The sequence below is a fragment of the Aquarana catesbeiana genome, linkage group LG09 (genome assembly GCF_042186555.1).
Source record: "Aquarana catesbeiana isolate 2022-GZ linkage group LG09, ASM4218655v1, whole genome shotgun sequence".
In the NCBI taxonomy this organism is placed as follows: Eukaryota; Metazoa; Chordata; class Amphibia; order Anura; family Ranidae; genus Aquarana; species Aquarana catesbeiana.
Genome location: NC_133332.1, coordinates 191171686 through 191196203, shown reverse-complemented (window position 1 = coordinate 191196203; position 24518 = coordinate 191171686). Strand labels below are relative to the sequence as shown.

Genomic DNA, 24518 nt, shown 5'->3' with positions numbered 1-24518 from the left:
CTTGTTAAACTGCTAAGTTAATCCTGTGGAGCACCTATACCTTGCGAATCCCGGGAAGGAAGGAGGAAGCGGCTGGCAGTAGAGGTGATCGTTCGGCTGTCTGTTTACATCAGGCTTGAGCGGTCGCCCGGCAACGCTCTACGTTCTCACGGGATTTGGAGCTCCACGCGACTTGTCAGCGAAGAGAGGCGTACGGCGTGCAGCCCGACCTGCTCGGGAAGCCGAGAGAACGCAGGACGGAGTCCGGGATAATAGGGGGTCCCGTCGGACGGGCTTGATCGCGCGGTGTGCTGGCTGGCTATGATCCTGTGCAACATTGAGGTAACAACCTAGAACGGTTTCCTTTCCTGGTATTACGGTATATAAATACAAGGAGCTGCTGATATGAACCAGGGAACTTACCGATGAATGGCACTGTTAGCTTAAGCTGTATTAGTCTTTGAACAGCATCTGGGCTTATTAAGGAACAGAGGAAAAGAGGAATAGGGGAATTTATTCTGGGCACCTTCCCCGGCATAGCTCATTGGGATAACTGACAGACACGCTGGGATATGCAAAAATGACCAAAAAAAAGGGAGGGGAGCACCGCCAACAATCTCATGAGGGTTCCCTTGCGCAGGCTACCCAGGCTTCTAAAGAGAAGGGGAATCTTGCAGCGTCTGCAGCAGCCACGGCATCCAAACTGGAGAAATACGCCCACACCCCCTCGCATTCCCCAGCCAAGGGTACCCAGCAGCCCCAAGAGAAGACGGGAAGCACAGGGGATAGAAAGAGTTTAAGTAAAAATACATCAGCATTGTAAACAAATACGAAAGAGGTGAAAAAAAAAAGCCCTGAAAGGGTCCCCCCCGGGAAAAATGAATGAAGTTAATCCTGACGCTGTAGTACCCAGTGAGCCCGAACCTACATTGAAAGAGGTTCTGAGCGCAGTTAATGCTTGTAGGGGATCACTGAGTGACTTATGTGACCAATTAAGAGACCTTAAAGAAGAACTGTGCTCTATGAGCCAAGAATTACAGAATACCTTTGAAAGGACTTCTAATTTGGAGGAGAGGTTAAGTCAAGTAGAGGATATTTTGCAACCCATGAGGCAAGAGTTTAGATTGATGCAGACCCAGCTGGACACTTATAAAAGCAAAATGGATGAAATGGAGAATCGCCTCCGCAGACAGAATGTGAGGGTCCTAGGCCTCCCAGAAGGAAGCGAGGGGGCCTGTCCAGAAATGTTCCTGGAAAAGTGGTGTAGGGAGGATTTTGGGGCAGAGACTTTTTCTCATTTTTTTGCTATTGAGAGGGCCCATAGGGTGCCCACCAGGTTAAATACTTCAAGCTCCCGCCCTAGACCACTGATTATGAAGCTGTTTAGTTACAGGGATAAGATAGTATTAATGCAGAAAGCTAGGGAAAAGGGGATATCTTCTACAAAGACATTCGAATTTCAATATACCCGGATTACTCCCCAGATCTGCAAAAGAAGAGGGCAGGATTTGTCGAAATTAAGCGCAGTTTGAGGAACATGAAAATATCTTATGCTTTGCTTTATCCGGCACGATTACGTATTGATGCTCCAGGAGGGACACAATTCTTTGATTGTTTTGTGGTTGATAGTGCTATTGGTGATTGAGGCGGGGGGGGGAGGGAGGGTAGTGTGAGAGGGGTGGCAAAGCCAAATAGGGGAAAGTCTTTTTTCTTTGCCCCTGTTTGGCTGAGGAAAAGGGGAAAGAGTTGGGGAATGAGTTGGTTGGGAGGGGTAAATGGGTCACAAGGAATGCTCCTAGGGTAGGCCAAGAAAGGCAGGGGTGTAACAAGTAATCGGTGCAAATAGTGACAGCTGTATCCAAATTACAGTAATGTACAAGAATAAGTACTTTAAGTACTTTACAGTCGACTTTCCCACCTCTATTTTTGCCATTCTATTTTCATTCTGCTTTCCTTTTTTATATCTTCTTCTATATTCACTTATCCATTGTCCACATCCTTTTCATTACTCTGTGTTCCTTCCCCTTATTCTCTCCCCCCTTCGTGCATCGTTCCCCGTTCTATTCCCTTCATGCTGTGTTTTTCCTTTTTTCCCTTCATTGCTGACACTTCCACACACAGGACCTTTGGTCACTCCCCCTCCCTCACCACCCCCTCTTCCGCTCTCCTCCCCATCACTGTCTTGCATATAAACATCCTGTCCAGCTCCCAGCCAATCAGCTTGACAAAGGAGCGCCGCCGTCACACCATTCACGGCATGCCAGCTTAGGAAACACGTCGCATATCGTGTGACGTCATCATCCCTCGACTGGATCGGCTGCCATCCAAGCCTCGCTCTGGTGCCTGTCTCTACTGCTCAGCCGAGTACATCCAGCGCTTTGAGACTGCCCAGACCCCCTACATCTACCAGCAGAGATGAGATGACTCCACGGACCCCCTGGATTGACCTGGGACATTTTTATGCTTAATATCGACCACGCAAATGTGAGTGTATTACCACTTGTTGCTTTTTTTTAATAAATTGTTTTAAACGTCTGCACCCAGAGGCGCCTCCTTCTCCTTGTTTTTGCAAGAAAGGCAGGGGGGAGGGGGATGGATGGGCACAAGGGTAGAGAAATATGCAAAATTCAATTAAAATTAAAGGGTTGTTACGCACTAGTACTAAATGCACATATGGTAAAGATAAAGCCATCACATAGATTGCTGATACATTCATTCACAACTTAAATTAGTAAAGGAAAATTTGGTAAGATTAAAAAGGATGGGAAACTTTGTATATGATATATATATATATATATATATATATATATATATATATATATATATATATATAAAATATTTGACACTGGTGGGGTTAACCAAGGAAAGTTTTAGCGTTCATTATCATAAGAGGCCTATGTCCCTGATGGTTTTTTCTTCTTTTTATTTAACAGAGTTGTATATTTATTTATTTGTACGTATTTTGTATTCATTTGTATGTATGCTTACAATTTAAAGGAGGGCTAGGATGGTAGGAATAACCTCATGGAATATCCGGGGTATGGGAGACCCCATTAAAAGAGCTACGGTATTCTCAGAGCTGGAATCACTGGGTGCGGACCTGGTGTGCTTACAGGAGACACACCTCACCAATGAGTCTAAATCTTTAATTCGGAATAAAAAATTTCAAGTACAATTCCACTCAAGAGGAGTGTGTATACTGGTTAAAAAGGGGATGGTGTTCTCTTGTAAGGATGTTAGGATAGATCCGCTGGGCTGTTATGTTTTCTTACTCTGTACAATAGAGGGTAAATCTTTTGTTATAGCTAATGTGTATATTCCCCCTCCCTTCAAGATGGGGATTTTATATCACCTCCTAGAATATGTTGAGGACAAAGGGGATACCCCACTTATAGTGGTGGGCGACTTCAATATGGTTCTTAACGGTAAAATTGACAGGTTCCCTCCAAGAGCAAGGGAGGATAGGGCAACTGAGGGGCGGCTCACTCAGCTGTTTGAAGAGATTGGGTGGTGCGACCTCTGGAGAATCTGTAACCAAGAGGAGAGGCAGTACTCTTGCTTCTCGGAGTCGCACCGCACTCTCTCTCGCATAGATATGGCAGTGGGAAACAGGGGGGTGCTTCCCCTTCTAGGAAAAATAGAGTATAGGCCGAGAGGGGTATCAGACCACTCTCCTCTGACGCTGACGATAAACATCTGTAATAGACGCAATGAGAGAGTATGGGCATTGAATTCTATATGGTTGGAGATTATAGGAAAAAAAGAAGAAATATCCGAAAAAATAAAAGAATTTGTGGTAATTAACTCAGGGTCGGCGTCGCAGGGGATGGTCTGGGACTCTCTGAAAGCGTTTCTGAGGGGTATCCTCTTACAGTATATATCATGGGTTAAGAGACAATCAAGAGAAAAGAGAGATCAGATTAGGAAAGAGCTACTAGATCTAGAAAAACAATACGTGGCGGACCCAAGCCCAGGAAAACAGGCGCTTTGGGTAAAAAAGCAGCAGTAGTATAAGATGGATATACTTAAAAATGCTGAAAATAAGAGACTATTCCAGAGGCAGAGATACTTTGGGGAGGGGGAAAAAGTGGACCGTATATTGGCATTAATAGCTGATACTAACTCACCCTCTTCAACAATTGCAGCGATTCAGACCTCTAGTGGGGTAATTTCGTCAGACCCCTCCGCGGTTAAAAAAGGTTTTCTTTGAATACTATAGTAATCTATATAAATCGCAACAACAACTAGAAGTAGGAGAGATAGAGAACTTTTTAGAGGATGTCAGCCTGCCACACCTCTCTGAAAATGAAAGGAATAGTCTGGACTCCCCTATAACCCTTGAGGAAGTACAGCAAGCAGTATCAGATATGCCTAATCAGAAAGCCCCAGGTCCTAATGGCCTGCCTGTGGAAATTTACAAGTATTTTGGAGAGGCCCTATTCCCAGAACTCTTGAAGACATTGAACTGGGCGACGACTGATGGTAGCCTGCCCTCTTCAATGACTGAAACCAACATAGTCCTGATAAGGAAAGAGGAAAAAGACCACCTCGAGGCAGCATCATACAGACCCATCTCGCTACTATGCGCTGATATAAAAATATTGGAAAACGGAATGGCTACTAGGCTAAAGAAACATATATTAGAGCTAGTGCATCCGGACCAGTCAGGGTTTATCCCAAATAGATCCACTAGCATTAACATTAGAAGGGCATACCTGAACCTCCAGTCACCAGTAAAGACTAGGAGCTTCCGAGCGGTCCTCGCTTTGGATATTGCCAAGGCGTTTGATAGCCTGGAGTGGGGGTATCTCTGGTGGGTACTGGAGAAGTTTGGGTTTGGCCCTAAATTTATCAAATGGGTCAAGACCCTGTATTTCCATCCAAAAGCCAGGTTAAAGATTAATAGCGAATATAAGGAGTGGCTATCCCTGGAGAGAGTGACGAGGCAGGGGTGTCCACTCTCCCCTCTGCTATTCGCTCTAGCAATGGAGCCACTGGCAGAGGTAATAAGGCACTCGTCTGGAATACATTTGGGGAGAGGACTAGGCTGGAAAAAGTGGCACTTTATGCTGATGATGTGCTGATTTTTCTCAGGAACACGGGACCATCCCTTGAAAAGGCAATACAACTAGTGGAAAGATTTGGGAGGTCTTCAGGCCTGGTGGTTAACTGGGAAAAATCAACACTGCTCCCATTAGACTCAACACGTAATAGTCAAAGGGGAGGTACGCCGAGACTGAGGGTAGTAGAGAAGATGCGCTATCTGGGTATAATTATTTCAACTGACCCGGCGCAATATATAGGGGATAATTTAGTCCCTTTATTGGTAAAATTTAGAAGAAAAAGCGCTGTTTGGTGCCAACTTCCGTTATCCCTGGCAGGTAGAGTTAATTTGATCAAGATGGTCTGGATGCCATAATTACTATATGTACTCCACAACTCCCCAGTCTGGATTGGGAAGAGCTGGTTTTTAAAAATAAACACCCTACTTAGAGAACTAATATGGAAGAAAGGGCAAGCAAGGATCAAATTACAAACGCTTCAGCGCCCTGTTGGGGAGGGGGGACTGGCAGTACCACATCCCTATGGTTACTTCCTGGCGGCACCATTACAACAACTAGGTGGCTGTGAATGTCAGGGCCTGTTGAACTCCAATGCGAAACTTATGATCCATGACTCCCCATACGGATCCGTGGCAAAGGCACTAGAGGCGGGAACATTTCAGGAGGGACCTCCAACACACAAATTGATCTTTAAAGTCTGGCAAGCTACTAAGAGGATTATGGGCTATGGAGGTCACACTGAATTCTTGCCCATATGGAATAATAGGGGGTTGAGGGAGTTGCTAACAGTGGAAAAAAACTGGACATGGGTTCGCCACGGAATACGTAGACTGGCACAGTTATATGAGGGCAAAACTTGAAACCTTTCACTGAATTAAGGTGTGAATATGGGATTCCAAATAATACTTTTTACACTTACCTGCAGATTAGGCATGCACTTAACAGTCAATTCAGTAAATGCTCATTAGAATGGTGCAATATACCTCTCCTAAATAGAATAAGAGCAAATACCAAGGGTCTGATAGCATTAATAAGTGGACAAATTTCTGGAAGGCTGCTTGATCTGCAAACGACTCTGGATATCAGGGAGAGATGGGCGGGGGAGGTGGGGGAGATTATGGGCAGCCAGTGGAAGGGAATTTTGAAGGCCAGCCCATTGGTATTGGTATCCCCATCGCAACAGGTGTCGCACCTTTTTCTTATACACAGGGCTTATTATACCCCTAAGAGACTGTTTAGGTTTGGTCGCAGACTGGACGATAAATGCCCTAGATACTTGGATACTGGTGACCTAATTCACATGGTATGGAGATGCCCAAGGCTGGCGAGATATTGGTCAGGGATAATTAGGACCATAGAAATTAGGTTTAAAATCAAGCTGAAGCAGGAGGCCAGGGAATGTATCCTTGGCCTGCTAGGGGAAAGTGGGGAGAGCAATAATAAGCAAATCGCTATAGGAAGGTGCCTTTATCAAGCCAGGAAATTAATAGCACAGTCTTGGCTATCCATCACACCCCCAACTACAGAAGACTGGCTTAGGACAGTGGACAAGTTAGTTTGGACAGAAAAAAGTCTACACTAGGAGAAATAGATATGAAAAATTTACAAAAATTTGGAGCCCTTGGCTACAATGGTCGGGCACAGCCCCTTGACTTGGACTTAACTCTGAAAAGAGCCTAAGATCTTGGACCATCCGTTAGTAAAGTATAGAGGTAAAGGAGATCCAGTGCAATGAGGCTTAATAGCTGATGTGGTGCTACCACAAAATGTTGTCCAGGCAACCTTTTAATACAGCTTAATAATAGGGGAGGATGGGAGGGAGAGGGTTGGGGGTAGGGGTGGGGGGAGGAGGTATAGAAGAATTAGAAGGCAAAGTACTCTTGTACAACTTGTGTTGACTGGTTGATTCCTATAAGCTGATGTGAAAATTATAATTTTCTTTTATCTCCTTTTGTAATAAGAAAAATTTAATAAAGAATATTGAATTTAAAAAAAGAGATGTTTTTTTCTGCAGTGGGCTGGGCAGGTTCAGTGGGTAAGAGAAGATGTAATCCTGCTCCGCCATGATTTACAGAATGTGCTGGAGAGCACATACAACCTGAAGGCTAAATGTCTGACCTGGAGAACACAATTATTCCTCTAACTACAGATATAAAAGGTTGCAATGCATAAGGATGACGCCAACATTTTTAAAGCAGAGGATCTTGAGAACAGACTGCAGCGCAACAATATTAGGATAGTAGGCCTCCCTGAATAGTTGAGGGTGTTAATCCTTCAGATTTTGCTGAACACGGCATTTGTCAAAGAACACTTCTCCCCTCTATTTGCAGTTGAATGTGCACACAGGGTAGCTGCCAGTCCACTCCAGGCAACCCTCCAAGGCCCTTCCTTGTTTGCCTTTTTGAATTACAGGAGATAGGGAGAACATCTTACGCAGAGCAAGGAAACTAAAGAAGCTAATCTTTAGATGTGTCTAAGGTCATGTGCTTCCCTGATTTTTCACATGAAGTCCAAAAATACATTTCAAGTGTAAAAAACATACACCCGATTTGGGTTATTTTTTTACCAAAGACATGTAGAAGACTACATTTTAGCCTAAATTTATGAAAAAAAATTGTTTCCAAAATTTTATAACAGGAACTAAGAAAAAATACGAGTTTACAAAATTTACTTTTTTGATTATATAGCAAAAATTAAAAAAAAAATAAAAAAACAGTGACAATTAAATACCACAAAAAAGCTCCATTTGTGGGAGAAAATTATATAAATTGAATTTGCATACAGTGTTGCATGACCGTGCAATTACCAGTTAGAGTAGCAAAAAATGCCCTGGTCATGAAAGGGGTAAAACCTTACAGTGGTCAAGTGGTTAAGTCAGTTTTCTATCTATTTACAAACTGTTTTTTTTTTAAAGTTTGTAGACTTTTTTCTTACACATTAGCTGCATGTGGAAAACAGTGCCAAACACCTTTATAAAATCCAAGTAATACTATATCCACAGCCACTCCTTTGTCTAAGTTTCTGCTTACCTCTTCATAACAAGAAAGCAAATTTGTTTGACAACTTCTGTCTTTCATTAATTCAAGCTGTCTATATTTTTTTTGTGTGTGCTCTTTTTACCAAACTCCCCCAGTAATTTCCCAACTGAAGAAGTTAAACTAACAGGTCTGTACTTACTTGGTAAAGACTTTGATACCTTTTTTTAATATAGACACATTGGCTTTAGGCCAGTCCAGTGGTACTATGCCAGTCATTAAAGAGTCCCTGAAAATTTTAAATTTTGTTATTGGGATGAGGACGGGTCAGTTGCTTAAATTGATCTCATGGAATGTGAGGGGAATGATCTACTTTCAGACTGACAAGGTGCAGACTGACTGCACTACAGGTGCAGCGCAGCTTACCTACGTGTTTGTTATGCTTTCCCATAGTTATATTGTATCCTGCGGTTTTGGGAAAGCGCAGCTAACCCGCTCCAAACATGCTGGTAAGCTGTGCTGCATCCTCGTTGGGGTGAAACTGCACCAGTCTCAAACACACTAAAGAGACAATGGGGGTTATTTACTAAAGGCAAATCCACTTTGCACTAGAAGTGCACTCGCTATAGATCTGAAGGGGACATGCAAGGAAAATTAAAAACAGCATTTTAGCTTGAACACGATTGAATGATAAAATCAGCAGAGCTTCCCCTTATTTCAAGTCTTCCCCTCAGATCTACAGCGACTGCACTTCCAAGTGCACTTGCAGTGCAAAGTAGATTTGCCTTTAGTAAATCAACCCCACTATGTGTTTAATTATGTATCCAATTTTTCACCCTTCTTGATCTGCTGACAAGAAACGCTTGCAACCGTGGATACCTCCCACTTCCTTGAAAGGAGGTTTATTCAAACCTCTTACTTCGGTTTGGCTAACATTTTTTTCCTCTTCTTTACAGATCTGCTCCCTATTCATATTTTGGTTGTGGGTGACTTTAGTAATGTCCTCAGTTATGCAGAAGATAATCTTCTCTACAATTTTTCCCTTGTGGACCCATTGGCTCCACTTGGTAAGCTGTCGAAAACTGTCTCTAGGGATATTTGGAGATTATTACACGCCAATGACTCTCAATATACTAGTTATTCTAAAACACATAATTCTTTGTCTCTAATAGACATGGCGTTGGGTACCTCTGAGCCCCTCCCTTAGGTCAATGTCCTTATGATTGTACCCAGGACGAATTTGGATGACTTTCCCTTGGTTCATACTATGGATCACGGGTGCTGTGGTCCCTGCATCCCATGGGGTTTAAATCCATTCTAGTTATCCCTTTTTCAATCACCAAAAACTGTGGGGGATTCTCTGGAATCCTTTTGTTTCAATGCAGAGTCCACTACACAGTGTGTAATTTGGGATACTCTCAAAACCCATCTCTGAGGTATCCTCATTAAACAAATTAGCTCTATTAAAAGCTCTACAAGAAAGGAGATGGAGGAGATGACTATAGCTGTTACAGAGGCTGAAGCCAGGTATGTTCATGACCCTACTCCATATAAAACAGATCTGATGGTTAGAGCTGCAATCTCACTTACATCGTCTTCTTGATAATAAGACTAGACACAATGTTTTCCAAAAATGTCTTACGTGGGCTGAGTGTAAGAAGGCAGGTAAGCTTTTGGCAAAGACTGCCAGTTTCCAAACAGTTGTATGTCAGTGCTCTTAGGGACAGCAATAGGCTCTTATACATGCAAACTGTTGACATTCTTAATCTATTCAAGGACTGTTATCACAATTTGTACTCTGTTAATGTTTATTACACCAATAACGAATTAGTTACTTCTTTAGAAGATATTACTTCCTGCACATTCATCTGCTGATCTTACCTTCCTAAAGTCTCCAATCAAACTGCAGGAACTGGAAGTGGTGATGTGCAGCTTCCCTAGTTGCATGTATTTATAGCATGTCTTTTACAAAACATTTTGTTAAAAAACGTAAAAATAAAAAACTGAAATAATGTGGCTGCATAAGTGTGCACACCCTCTTTTAACTGGGGATGTAGCCTTGTTCGGAATTAAGCAATCACATTCAAACTCATGGTAAATAGGAGTCAGTACACACCTACCATCATTTAAAGTCCCTCTGATTAACCCAAAATAAAGTTCAGCTGTTCTAGTAGTTCTTTCCTAACATTTTCTTAGTCGCATCCTACAGCAAAAGCAATGGTCGGCAGAGAGCTTCCAAAGCATCAGAGGGATCTCATTGTTAAAAAGTATCAGTCAGGAGAAGGGTACAAAAGATTTTCAAGGCATTAGATATACTATGGAACACAGTGAAGACCGTCATAAAATGGAGAAAATATGGCACAACAGTGACATTGCCAAAAACTGGACGTCCCTCCAAAATTGATGAAAAGACGAGAAGAAAACTGGCCAGGGAGGCTGCCAAGAGGCCTACAGCAACATTAAAAGGAGCTGCAGGAATATCGGTCAAGTACTGGCTGTGTGGTACATGTGACAACAATCTCCCATATTCTTCATATGTCTGGGCTAAGGGGTAGAGTGGCAAGACGGAAGCCTTTTCTTAAGAAAAAACATCTAAGCCTGGCTAAATATTGTGCAAAAAACACATCTGAAGTCTCCCAAAAGCATGTGTGAAAATGTGTTATTGTCTAATGAAACCAAGGTTGACCCTCTTGGCAATAGTTCCAAAAGATATGTTTGGCGCAAAAACAACACTCCACATTACCAAAAGAACACCATACCCACAGTGAAGCATGGTGGTGGCAGCATCATACTTTGGGGCTGTTTTTCTTCAGCTAGAACAGGGGCTTTAGTCAAGGTAGAGGGAATTATGAACAGTTCCAAATACCAGTCAATATTGGCACAAAACCTTCAGGCTTCTGCTAGAAAGCTGACCATAAAGAGGAACTGACAATGACCCAAAAGCATACAATATCTCACAAAAGTGAGTACACCCCTCACATTTTTGTAAATATTTTATTATATCTTTTCATGTGACAACATTGAAGACATTACACTTTGCTACAATGTAAAGTAGTGAGTATACAGGTTGTATAACAGTGAAAATTTGCAGTCCCCTCAAAATGACGACAACACACAGCCATTAATGTCTAAACCACTGGCAACAAAAGGGAGTACACCCCTAGGTGAAAGTGTCAATATTTTGTGTGGCCACCATAACTTTCCAGCACTGCTTTAACCCCCTTGGGCATGGAGTTCACAGGTTGCCACTGGAGTCCTCTTCCACTCCTCCATGATGACATCACAGAGCTGGTGGATGTTAGAGACCTTGCACTCCTCCACCTTCCATTTGCGGATGCCCCACAGATGCTCAATAGGGTTTAGATCTGGAGACATGCTTGGCCAGTCCATCACTTTACCCTCAGCTTCTTTAGCAAGGCAGTTGTCATCTTCAAGGTGTTTGGGGTCGTTATGTTGGAGTACTGCCCTGCGGCCCAGGCTTCGCAGGGAGGGGGATCATGCTCTGCTTCAGTATGTCACAGTACATGTTGGTATTCATGGTTCTCTCAATGAACTCTAACTCCCCAGTGTCGACAGCACTCAAGCAGCCCCAGACCATGACACACCCACCACCATGCTTGACTATAGGCAAGACACACTTGTCTTTGTACTCACCTGGTTGTTGCCCCACATGCTTGACACCATCTGAACCAAGTTTATCTTGGTCTCTTCAGACCACAGGACATGGTTCCAGTAATTCATGTCCTTAGTCTGCTTGTCTTCCGCAAACGTTTTGCGGGCTTTCTTGTGCATCATCTTTAGAAGAGGCTTCCTTCCGGGATGACAGCCATACAGACCAATTTGTTGCAGTGTGCGGCGTATGGTCTGAGCACTGACAGGCTGACCCCCCACCCCTTCAAACCCTGCAGCAATGCTGTAGGCACTCATATGTATATTTCCTAAAGACAACCTCTGGATATGACGCTCAGCATGTGCACTCAACTTCTTTGGTCGACCATGGCGAGGCCTGTTCTGAGTGAAACCTGTCCTGTTAAACCGCTGTATGGTCTTGGCCACCGTGCTGCAGCTCAGTTTCAGGGTCTTGGCAATCTTCTTATAGCCTAGGCCATCTTTATGTAGAGCAACAATTCTTTTTTTTCAGATCCTCAGAGAGTTCTTTGACATGAGGTGCCATGTTGAACTTCTAGTGACCAGTAAGAATATGAGCGTGGTAACACCAAATTTAACACATCTGCTCCCCATTCACACCCGAGACCTTGTAACGCTAACGAGTCACATGACACCGGGGAGGGAAAATTGCTAATTGGGCACAATTTGGACATCTTCACTTAAGGGTGTACTTGTTGCCAGTGGTTTAGACATTAATGGCTGTGTGGAGTTGTTTTGAGGGGGCATCAAATTTACACTGTTACACAAGCTGTACACTCACTACTTTACGTTGTAGCAAAGTGTAATTTCTTCAGTGTTGTCATATAAAAAGATATAATAAAATATTTACAAAAATGTGAGGGGTGTACTCACTTTTGTGAGATACTGTACATTCAAATCAAAAAAGGAATGGCTTCACCAGAAGAGGATTAAAGTTTTGGAATGGCCCAGCCAGAGCCCAGACCTGAATCTAATTGAAAATCTGCGGGGTGATCTGAAGAGGGCTGTGTACAGGAAATGCCCTTGCAACCTGACAGGTGTGGATTGTTTTTGCAAAGAATAGTGGGCAAATATTGTCAAGTCAGGATGTGCCATGCCGAAATAAAATCAAAAGGTGCTTGAACAAAGTATTAGTTTAAGGGTGTGCACACTTATGCAACCACATAAAATATTTTTTTTTTACTTCTCTCCACCTAAAAGATTTCAGTTTGTTGTTCAACTGAGTTATACAGTTATTAGGTCACATTAAAGGTGGAAAAAGTTCTGAAATTATTTAGCTGTCTCATCTTTTTACATCACATAAACCTGACATTTTAACAGGGGTGTGTAGACTTTTTATATCCACTGTATGTAGATATGAAAATAGGCAAAAAGGAGTGAATAGAACCCAGTCTTTGATGTATATGTATATCAATCAGCATCACCTGAAAAGCCCCAATTTCCTCTTTTATAGTGTTTATATTGGTTAGCAGGGATGTGGTGCAGTAAAAATCTGTCTATGGAAATACAGAAACCAAAAAAAACACACACACTCCTGTTCACTTACCTGCCCCTGCTCTGTGGTTGGCAGTCAGAATTTCAGAGATCCAGCAGCTTAGGTAGTGGACCTTGGCCTGTGCATTATTCTCCTTGCACCTGCTTAACTCAGAAAACATTTTTTCTAACATCACCTGAGTGAAAAGGTGGCTGTGCAAGACCTTCAGAAGTGGCTGCCAGAAACGAAGAAGTGTGCGAGGCAGGTATAGGTTGTCATCTGGGTCTGAAAGTAGCAAAATATAATAAAGTAGCGATATGAAATACAGATAAGTCTTAAATATGTAGTACAAGCAGATAATTAAAAGAAAAAATGGAACTACTGAATTTGCCTTTACATCAGCCTCCTATCTAACATTCTTGGCATAGCAGCTTGCTCACATGTGCCTACAATGTTACTGCACTATTTTGCTTACAGTATCTCACAAAAGTGAGTACACCAATCACATTTGTGTAAATATTTTATTATATATCTTTTCATGTGACAACACTGAAGAAATTACACTTTGCTACAATGTAAAGTAATGAGTGTACAGCTTGTACAACAGTGTAAATTTGCTGTCCCCTCAAAATAACTCAACACACAGCCATTAACCGCTGGCAACAAAAGTGAAAAAAACCCTAAGTAAAAATGTCCAAATTGGACCCAAATAGCCATTTTCCCTCTCCGGTGTCATGTGACTCGTTAGTGTTACAAGGTCTCAGGTGTGAATGGGGAGCAGGTGTGTTAAATTTGGGTTTATCGCTCCCACCCACCATACTGGTCACTGGAAGTTCAACATGGCAACTCATGGCAAAGAACTCTGAGGATCTGAAAAAAAGAATTGTTGTTCTACATAAAGATGGCCTAGGCTATAAGAAGATTGTCAAGACCATGAAACTGAGCTGCAGCACGGTGGCCAAGACCGTACAGCGGTTTAACAGGCCAGGTTTCACGCAGAACAGGCCTCTCCATGGTCGACCAAAGAAGTTGAGTGCATGTGCTCAGCGTCATATCCAGAAGTTGTCTTTGGAAAATAGACGTATGAGTGCTGCCAGCATTGCTGCAGAGGTTGAAGGGGTGGGGGGGGGGTGTCAGCCTGTCAGTACTCAGACCATACACCGCATGCTGCATCAAATTGGTCTGCGTGGCTGTAGTGTCCCAGAAGGAAGCCTCTTTAAAGATGATGCACAAGAAAGCCCGAGTTTGCTGAAGACATGTAGACTAAGGACATGGATTACTGGAACCATGTCCTGTGGTCTGATGAGACCAAGATGAACTTATCTGGTTCAGATGATGTCAAGCGTTTGTGGCAGCAACCAGGTGAGGAGTACAAAGACAAGGTCAAGGTCTCTAACATCCACCAACTCCGTGATGTCATGATGGAGGAGTGGAAGAGGACTCCAGTGGCAACCTGTGAAGCTCTGGTGAACTCCATGCCCAAGAGGGATAAGGCAGTGCTGGGAAAATAATGGTGGCCACACAAAATATTGACACTTTGGGCCCAATTTGGACATTTTCACTTAGGGGAGTACTCACTTTTGTTGCCAGCAGTTTAGACATTAATGGCTGTGTTGTTATTTTGATGTTGTAACATGAAAAGATATGATAAAATATTTACAAAAATGTGAGATATGGTATGTATGTATACTATACACATACATACACATACACATATATACATGCATGTATAGTCAAAACTTTTCCTTTAAGCTTTCTGAAGAGTAGGAAAAGGGTAAAACCAGCTTCAGGCTTTGCTGACTGACTGTCCTGTTGGAGACATTTCCCCTCACTTCCTGTCACCAAGAGGCAACAGGAAGTGAGAAGACTTCCCCTCTTAGAGCCCTTGCACACTGGGGCGGTTTGCAGGTGCTATTGCGCTAATAATAGCGCCTGCAAACCGCCCCGAAAGTGCCGCTGCTGTCATCCCAGTGTGAAAGCCCCGAGGGCTTGCACACTGGAGCGATGCGCTGGCAGGACGGTAAAAAAAGTCCTGCCAGCAGCATCTTCGGAGCGGTGTGTATACCGCTCCTTTACCGCTCCTGCCCATTGAAATCAATGGGACGGCGCGGCTATACCGCCGGCAATGCGCCTCTGCAGAGGCGCTTTGCGGTGGTATTTAACCCTTTCTCGGCCGCTAGCGGGGGGTAAAACCGCCCCGCTAGCGGCCGCATACCGACGGTAAAACGCCGCTAATAATAGCAGCGTTTTACCGCCGACGCCGCCCCCCGCCCCAGTGTGCAAGGGCTCTTAGACAACAGTCACAGAACAGGTGTCTCCAGTCCAGAATTCCCACCTGTTCTGATTTTAAACTGTAAAGTTTTTGCTGTAAAAATCTTCCATCAATTTCTAACTTGGTGACAATAGCCACCCGGACCAATGAAAGGTGAATCTTAAAAGAGACAAAGAAAGCAATAAAAAGGATATCTAGTTATTCCCTATTTTATCCAAAACCAATACAACAATTAAATACCAGGGGTAAGACTTTAGAAAGGTGTTGTCACTTTGTCCATGCATGGCAACAAAGCAGAGCTTTTGGAATATGGGGTTAGCATGTGACCTTCTCCAAGTGACAGTGCTCTGGCCCAACGAGGGAGGAAAAGCAGCAGTAAAATAGGATTTTTTGACTTACAGTAAAATCCATTTCTCTGAGTTTATTGACAGACACAGCGCTCCATTATTCAGAACCATAGGGTTATATTGCCCCCTGCAGGAGTAGGACACTAGGGAGAAAAAAAAGACTTGGCTACGCCTATGGGCAGTCCTAGGTGATATACACCCCCCTCTCTGCTATAGGCCTTCAGTTTAGTAACAAGCAGTGTCAGAAGCATCAAAACTCCTTAGAGTGGTGGGTGCTGTGTGTGATTTTATGGCAAGTCAAAAAATACAAATTTTCTCTTTCGTTCATTGACAGACATAGCGCTCTATTATTCAGAACCATAGGGGCATCCCAAAGCATTGCCAAACATGAGGGGTGGGACAACAAAAAATCCCAAGGCCAACACAAGAGCCAACCAGGTAACAGGAGCTCAACACAGAAACAAACTGGAGACCAACCTGAACAATTCCCCTTCAAGAGGGAATAGACCCTCTAAACAGCAGCCTGCAACACCTTGCAGACAAAAGAAAACATCCTCAAATTCCAGCACATCCACATTGTAGAATTTTGTGAAAGTGTACACCGACGACCAAGTGGCTGCCTTGCAAACCAGAGCAGCCATAGCCTGATGATGGAAGGCCCAAGAAGCAACAAGCAGCCAAGCAGAATGCGCCATAATGGGGAAAGAAGGAACCCAACACCTGATAGAAAAGACCAGAGTCATTGTCTGTCTGATCCATCTAGAAAGGTCGCAGAAGAAGCAGACAGCCCCTTTTTTGACCCGTCCGTGATCACAAACAGCGAGTCTGATCTCCGAAAAGGCCCTGTGACTGCCAAATACACCCGAATCTCCCAAACACATCCAGGGCATGTAAGGTAAATCCCTTAGGACATTTTAACCTGGGACACAGGGAAGGCAATACAACGTCCTTAGTCAAAAGGAAGCAGAGGAGGGAACCAAGGACAAGGGCAAAGAACCACTTCATCTTTGTGGATTACCAGGTAAGAAGTATGACATGGTAACGCCTACAGTTCCGACACTCTGCGAGCAGAGGTGATAGCAACCAAAAAAACCACGTTCAGAGACAGAGCAAGCAGCGGGACCTCCGGAATATTTCCAACAGGAGGCTCCTGTAGAACCGAACGCACCAAGAGTAGATCCCACAATAGTAGAAGTGACCCCACAGGTGGAGGCAGATGTCCAACCCCTTGATTAAAGAGTATGCACCAGGGTGTGCGAGACCAGGGGATGCCAAAGAAAACCGCCAAGGCCGACACCTGGCCCTTAATGGTAGTCAAGGCCAAGTTCTGCTCAACCCCTCCCCCCCTCCCCGTGAAGGAAGGTTAAAATCTGAGCCACGGAGAAAGAACGAGGGTAAATGGCAAGCGCCTCACACCAGCATATGTATGCTATCCTTGTCCGGTGGTAAATCTTCCCAGAGGAAGGCTTCCTAGCCTTCAGCAGATTCGTCAACTTCCGCTCCTGGCTCATAACCACCAGGCCTTCAAAACCAGCGACTGAAGGAGGATGGAAGATCGGCCCTTGGGACAGTAGAACCTCCCTGAGAGGCAGTCGCCAAGGGACATCAGCAACCACGCGCACCAGGTCAGCGTACCAAGACCGACAAGACCATCCAGGCCCACTAGAATGACCGGAATCCCTTCGGCCTCGATCACGCGCAAAAGCCGCGGCAGAAACTTGAGGGGAAGAGACGTAGATCCGACTATTTTGGCTCCACAGAGCCACCAGAGCGTCTGCAGTGTCCACCAGAGGAGCCTGTGACCTTGCCAGAAAATTCAGTACCGTTCTGTTAAGCCGGGATGCCAACAGGTCTACCTCTGGGGTGCCCCATCGGAGACCACTCCGTGGACCAACACTTGCCGACTGAGGCAACCGTCTGATATTTTTCCACTTCTAGAATGCATACGGTGGAGAGGGCCGGACTAAGGCGTTCTGCCCATCGGAAGATGCTGGCTACTGTCAGGGCTACCAACACTTTTCTCCGCCCTGGTGATTGACATAGACCACTGCTGTGGCATCATCTGACTGGATCAGTACCAGGAGCCTCCGAAGTCGACGTCCATGATCCATACATAGTTTGATTGCTCGAAGTCCCAGGATATCAATCGGCAGTCCAGATTCCTCCAGCGTCCCTGAGCAGAACCCAGTCCCAGGACACCTCCCCACCCGGACAGACTGGCATTGGTGGTGACCATTGTCCAATACAAGGGGAGAAAGGATGTGCCCTACCGAAATCCTGGAGAGCGAAGCCACCAGACCAGGGACCCCCGGTTTTCTGGCTCAGCAGAATCTGATAGCCCAGAAACCTCAGGCACTTTACGCCAGGATCTCACTTGAAAGGAGCTTGTATGGAACTGCCTCGAAGGTAGATACCATCAGGCCCAACACCCACATGCAGGACTGCAGGGAGGCCCACCTGTGAGACAACAGTAATTGAAACGCAGCATGCAACTTTGGGAGTTTGTCCAGAGGAAGAAACAGTCTGGCCAGAGATGAAAACAAAGTCAGGCCCAGATAATCCAATTTTCTGGAAGGAGCTGGAGCAGACTTCAGGTAGTACAGAAGCCAACTGAAAACCACACAGGGGGGCACCGGCTGAAACCCCTCACAGGGGGCACTGGCTGAAGCCCCTCACAGGCAGCGCCTACGGAGGGCCGACTCAAACAACCCCCCCAAAAAGGGGATCGCTCTCAGAGCCCCCATAGCACCGTGCCCCTGGAAGAAGGCATCCAGCGTGGCCGTGTGGACTAGCAGGCCGTGGCCTAATTTTTTGGCCGCCCACCACGAGTTTACAGGTCCGCAGGGGAACTGGACTAGGCTAGAGCCACGGAAGGAGGGTGGATGCCCGCAACGGAAAGTGGCGGCCTCGACTGCCCGCTCTAGGGCCGCACCACACATCTCCTGGTCGGTAGGCCTCAAAAGCGGCGGCCTAAATTTTCGTCCGCCCACCGCGAGTGCTCGGTAGGTGGCAAAGCTGCGGCCTAAATTAGTGGCCTCCGCAGGGGGGGGGGGGGCGCATATCTGCGGATGCCTGGTCACCCACCCAACCATCCAGCAGGTGCCAAGGTGTACCCCCTAAAGTGACAACCCTGGAGGGGAGGGGGGGATGGACAGAGTGTCAGAAGCACCTAAGCCAGAGGCCTGGGCCTGACCGGGGGGGGGGGGGGGGGGGGGGGGATGTGGAGGAGAATCCCAGAGAGACCGACCACTCCAGGGAGTACCAGCGCTCCCACACCACTCTAGGTAAGGAGAGAAGGGGGCACCTTACTTACCACTCCAGCGAGTGTGTGGGTAACGCCCCCAGACAGATCCTCCTTGCCACCGAATTGGGGGGCTGTCGGCCATGAGGAATGCTGCGACTCAGTACAAGACCCGGTCGTATGCAGCCTCGAGAGACGTTTAACTTGCAGGGCCAGCACCTGTCCAGTGGGGCTGTGTCACGGCCGACCTAGGGTGTAGCTGCGGTCTGCACGCGCTCGCTGGCCAGACTGGGGAGACCACTGGATCTTAGTGTCCAGCCCACGCCCAGTCTGGCATTTGATTGTAGATCTCACAGGAAAAAATCCAAGAGAATAAAAGTAGTTTAAAAAAGCAAAAACAGAAAATTGCCAGGACCAAAGATTCCAGACAGGGAACTAGCTCCTTACTCCTGACTAGGCAGGAAAAAAACTGAAGGCCTATAGCAGAGAGGGGGGTGTATATGACCTAGGACTGCCCATAGGCATAGCCTAGTCTTTTTTCTGCCTAGTGTCCTACTCCTACGGGAGGGGGTGATATAATCCTATGGTTCTGAATAATGGAGCGCTGTGTCTGTCAATGAACGAAAGAGAAAACAGTCCACCCCTAGTTAAGCTCTGGCTTAAGCCACATTCACACTGGCGATGTCAGCTATGGCAGCAAATTAATCACAGGTGGTTCTGACAGCTGCAGCCATCCAGTCTGTACAATGCAATGACAGGCTAACAGGGGGCGCAGCTGTCTGCCACTCTTCGTATGAATCTACAGATCCAGCAGTCTTAGACACAATCTGTCTGTATCCAGGGCCGGTCAACTAGCCTTAGCTGCAGGGAACCGCTAAATGTGCAGATATATGCGAAGATCGGCAGACCGCTGCAGCTCCTGTCAGTCTGTCATTGCTTTGCACAACCTGAGAAGCCACAGCTGTCAGGAACCACCTACAATTTTATCAACAGGAATCTGCAGATTGCTGCTGCAGGAATCCTATGCAAGACCCAATATTACTTAAAGTCATACTTTCTTTAAGTCCCACTACCTACCTTCTTGTTCGATCCTCAGCGTTATCAGTTGCTTTGCAGTAGGTATCATTAATCCATCATCCACAAGAATATCAACTGCTGTATGACAGCTAAAACAGATAAGAACATGTTTGAGCAGAAATAAATCACACTGTCTTTTAGAAGATTTAACCATTAAGGCAAACTGCATTGGTTCAGAGTTACCCTAACATTCCTCCTGCAGCAACGAAATAAAAAAAAAATAAATAAATAAAAATCCATCTTTACGCATATTTAGGCTTCTGTATCTGATAAAAGTCAATTGCTGACATTAGAAACATGCAATCCATATATTGTATATAGACTTATTAACCACTTCAGCCACAAGCCTCTTTACACTTGTTGTTGACAAGTTAAATTCACTTTTTGTTGCTAGAAATGTATTTAGAACCCTCAACCAATATATATTTTATTTTTTTTTCTAACACCCTAGAGATAAAATGGTGGTCGTTGCAATACTTTGTCACACCGTATTTGCACAGCGGTCTTACAAGCGCACTTTTTTTTTTTATATTGTGAAAGATAATGTTACGCCGAGTAAATGGATACCCAACATGTCACGCTTCAAAATTGCGCCCGCTCGTGGAATGCCGACAAACTTTTTCCCTTAAAAATGTTCACAGGCAAGGTTTAAAAATTTCTACAGGTTACCAGTTTTGAGTTACAGAGGAGTTACAGGGCTAGAATTTATGCTCTAGCTCTAACGATCGTGGCGATACATCACATGTGTGGTTTGAACACCATTTTACTAACGTGCGCATTCGCTTCTGCGCGCGAGTTCGTCGGGACAGGGCGCTTTAAAAAAAAAAGTTTTTTTCTTATTTATTTTACTTTTAATTTTTTATTTTGACAGTTTAAAAAAAAATAAAAAATATTTGGATCAATTTTATTCCTATTACAAGGAATGTAAACATTCGTTGCAATAGAAAAAAAAGCATGACAGGACCTCTTAAATATGAGATTTGGGGTCAAAACGACCTCAGATCTCATATTTACACTAAATATGCAATAAAAAAATAAGTGAAAAAAAAAAAATTAAGAGCTATGGGCGCAAGTGACGTTTGACGTCGCTTTGGCCCTCCCATGCCCAAGAGCTCACCAGGAACGCAACCAGGATAGACAGACGCCAGAGGAAACAGAAACCTCAAAACAGCTGCATGCAGAACTTGGCAGCCAAAACACGCGTTCAAAGCCGCCAGGACATGCACCTTGTAAAATTTAGTAAAGGTGTGCACAGACGATCAGGTAGTTGCCTTGCAGATTTGAGACAGACACCTGATGGCGAAACGCACAGGAAACACTAAGCGCCTGAGTAGAGTGCGTTGTTACGGGAAAGGGAGGAACCTAAAACCCTTAATGGTATAGGTTTGAATCATGGTCTGTCTCATCCATCTAGAAATGGTGGCAGGAAACTCCATCAACCACTTCCTCGGCCAGTCCGTGATCACAAAAAAGGAATCGGTAGTGCAGAGCCATTTCCTTAGAATGGGACGGACAAGGACATAAGGAAGATAGAATAATGTCAATATTTAAATGAAAAGCTAAGGCCATCTTCGGGAGAAAGGAAGGGCATGGACGGAGAATCAGCTTATCCTTGTGTACAACCAAATAAGGAGACCTACAGGTCGAAGCCCCCCAAGTCTGGCACTCTGCGAGCCGAAGTGATAGCTACTAAAAAGGCCACCTTCTGAGACAGCGTAGGTAAGGGAATCTCCCCAATATTCTCAAAGGTAGGTCGTTGGAAAGAAAACCAGATTCAGATTCCGATCCCAAGGCAGCAACAGGGAGCGCACTGGAGGGGCCACATGGCAAACTCCTTGGATGAAAGTATGGATCAAAGAGGGCATGGCTAGGAGAGATTAAAAAAATAAAAACGCCAGCGCAGAAAGCTGGCCCTTGATGGTACTGAACGCCAACTTCTCACACCCCGTTGCAGAAGGGGCAATATCCTAGCTGCCGAGAAGCAACGTGGATAAACATCCGTGGCCTCATACTATGAGATATACCATTGCACCTGGAAGACCTATATCTTCCTGGATGTAGACTTTCGTGCTTGCAGCATGGTAAGAATAACAGAATCAGACAGTCCCCTGTCCTTCAGAACCTGGCTTTCAATACCCAAGCTGTTAAAGCCAGTGAAAAATAAAGCATGGTGGAAGATCAGTCCTGGAGACAGAAGATCTGCTTTGAATGGCAGACGCCAGGGGGCATAAGCGTCCAACCTCACCACATCAGCATACCAGGGGCAAGGGGGCCTTTGGCTTTTATCCCTCATGGATAAAAGGCGGGGTAGAAATTTGAGAGACGCCAGGAGATCCACGTCCAGGATTGTCCCATCGGAAGCAAATCGGGGGGGGGGGGGGTGGGGACGGGACGACAGGGACCATTCGCCTTGGTCCGTTTGATGGTAGTCCGCCTGACAATTGTCCAGGCCTGGGATGTGCATGGCAGAGTGCCGGGACACGATGCTTCGTCCACAGAGAACGCAGGAGGACTCCAGCGATGCTGCCACACTCATCGTCCCCACTTTGTGGTTGACGTAGGCCATCGCCATGGCATTGCCCAACTGGATTCTGACTTTTTTCACTTTTGCCCCTGTAGATGCCCCCGTCCACTGCTCCAGACAGAGCCTGATCGCCTGAAGTTCCAGGACATTGATTGCTAACTGGGACTCCTTCAGTGTCCAGTGACCCTGGGCTGAGCTCGCCCCCAGCTCTTCTCCCTAACCGGACAGGCTGATGAATGTCGTTATCACCATCCAATGCAATGGAAGGAAAGACTTCCCCCCCCTGAAAGACAGGATGTCAAAGCCACCAAAAGTAACGATGTCCTGGTTTTCTGACCCAGGGGAATCAGAATGTCCAAGGAATCGGTGGGCATGTCCCACTTGGACAGGATTTGATTCTGAAGGGCCCTCGTATGGAACTGAGCATATGGAACCGCCTCAAAGGCAGAAACCATCAATCCCAGGACATTCATGTAACAGTGAAGGGAGGACCTCCTACGGGACAGCAATAGCTAAACTGCTGACTGCAGCTTCTGGATTTTGCCCAGTGGAAGGAGCACCTTGGTCAATCCCATGTCGAAAGTCAGGCCCAGATAGTCCAGCTTCCTGGTCGGGATCATAGTGGATTTCTGAAAACTTAGGATCCATCTGAACTCCTGCAAGGTGTGGATAGTGAATGTCACGTCTTCCTCCAGAAGCAGAGACAGACTCTGCCCTTAGAAGCAGGTCATCTAGATACCCAAGCATGGTAATCCCCCGTTGTCTCAGCAAGGCCACAGCCAAGATGTGCAGGTGGGCATCCTTGAGGTCTATTGATGCCAAGAAATGCCCTTGATGAAGAGGAGGCCACCACAAACTGAATGGACTCCATCCTGAACGTTCACTTAGCAGTTCAGAGCCTTGAGATCCAGGATCGGACTAAACTGTCCTTCCTTTTTCAGAACTGTAAACAGGTTGGAGTAGAACCTCCGAGAGCATTCCGCGGCCAGAACTGGGACAATCGCCCCCTGACAGAGCAAGTCCTGCACAACCCCGTACAACGCCAGCAGGCAAGCTGGGGAGAAATAGGTTGAAATGGAAAATATCTCTACTGAGGACAGAATTGAAATTCTGTTTTGTATCCGGACAGGATCAAACTTGTGGACCCACCTGTTGGAAATCAGGGAGGTCCACGAGGCCACTAACATGGGTGGGGGCGCACCTTCATGCTGAAGAGGACTTGTCTGAGGACTTGGCCCATCTTGGCAGCCCAGGGGCATTTGGTACCTCCCACAGGGACCTTGAAGGGCTTGGGAAAAGCTTCGTGTGTGAAAAAGGAGGCCCCAGGAAAGAAAATACTATGGGAAAATTTCTTAGAAAACTCCACTTACCTTTCCCGCCACAGGGTTTTCTGTGGTAAAAACAGACAGACCTAATCTTCAACCTTCACAGTGGGTTCCGTTAAACCTTCAGGAGCCGGGGATCCTCAGGGAAACCCATAATCCTGGACCTGTAATAGTACCACCGCCAGTAAACCTTTATGGCCTTAATACCAAAAGTACTGGATCCCGGGGTCCAGCTCTCTAAAGAGAGAAGTGTTTACAGGCAAAACCTTGTGACTTCGGACACGAAGCACAGGTACCATTCAATTTGACCTAAAAGACATTTGAATGGATCCAGCTGTATAGCTAGCCCCAGCAAGGATTGCTCCAGTGGGGCTCAGCACAGCACATCTTCATGACCAACACCTTAGACACTGGCGAAAAAGCTGAGATACTCCCGGTATGGGAGGGGTTATACAGGGAGGCAGCTTCCTGTTTAGGGTGTGCCAGTTTACAGCACCTGAATGTGGACTATAACCCACATAATAATTACTATGGTTCTGTGTCCCGTGATGTACAATTAAAGAAATACTATGGGACCAGAGGTCCCAGCAGAG

The 24518-nt window shown here is 45.5% G+C and overlaps 1 protein-coding gene across 1 annotated transcript in view; it reads right to left on the bottom strand.

The window, feature by feature from the left end:
• LAS1L (LAS1 like ribosome biogenesis factor) overlaps positions 1-24518 on the bottom strand; it is a 151747-nt gene that overhangs the window by 15812 nt on the left and 111417 nt on the right. The window contains exons 8-9 of the mRNA XM_073599454.1: positions 20077-20165; positions 13212-13424 (exon numbers count right to left, since the gene is read on the bottom strand). Of these exons, the coding sequence (XP_073455555.1) occupies positions 13212-13424; positions 20077-20165 (302 nt within the window). The remainder of the gene's footprint in view (positions 1-13211; positions 13425-20076; positions 20166-24518) is intronic.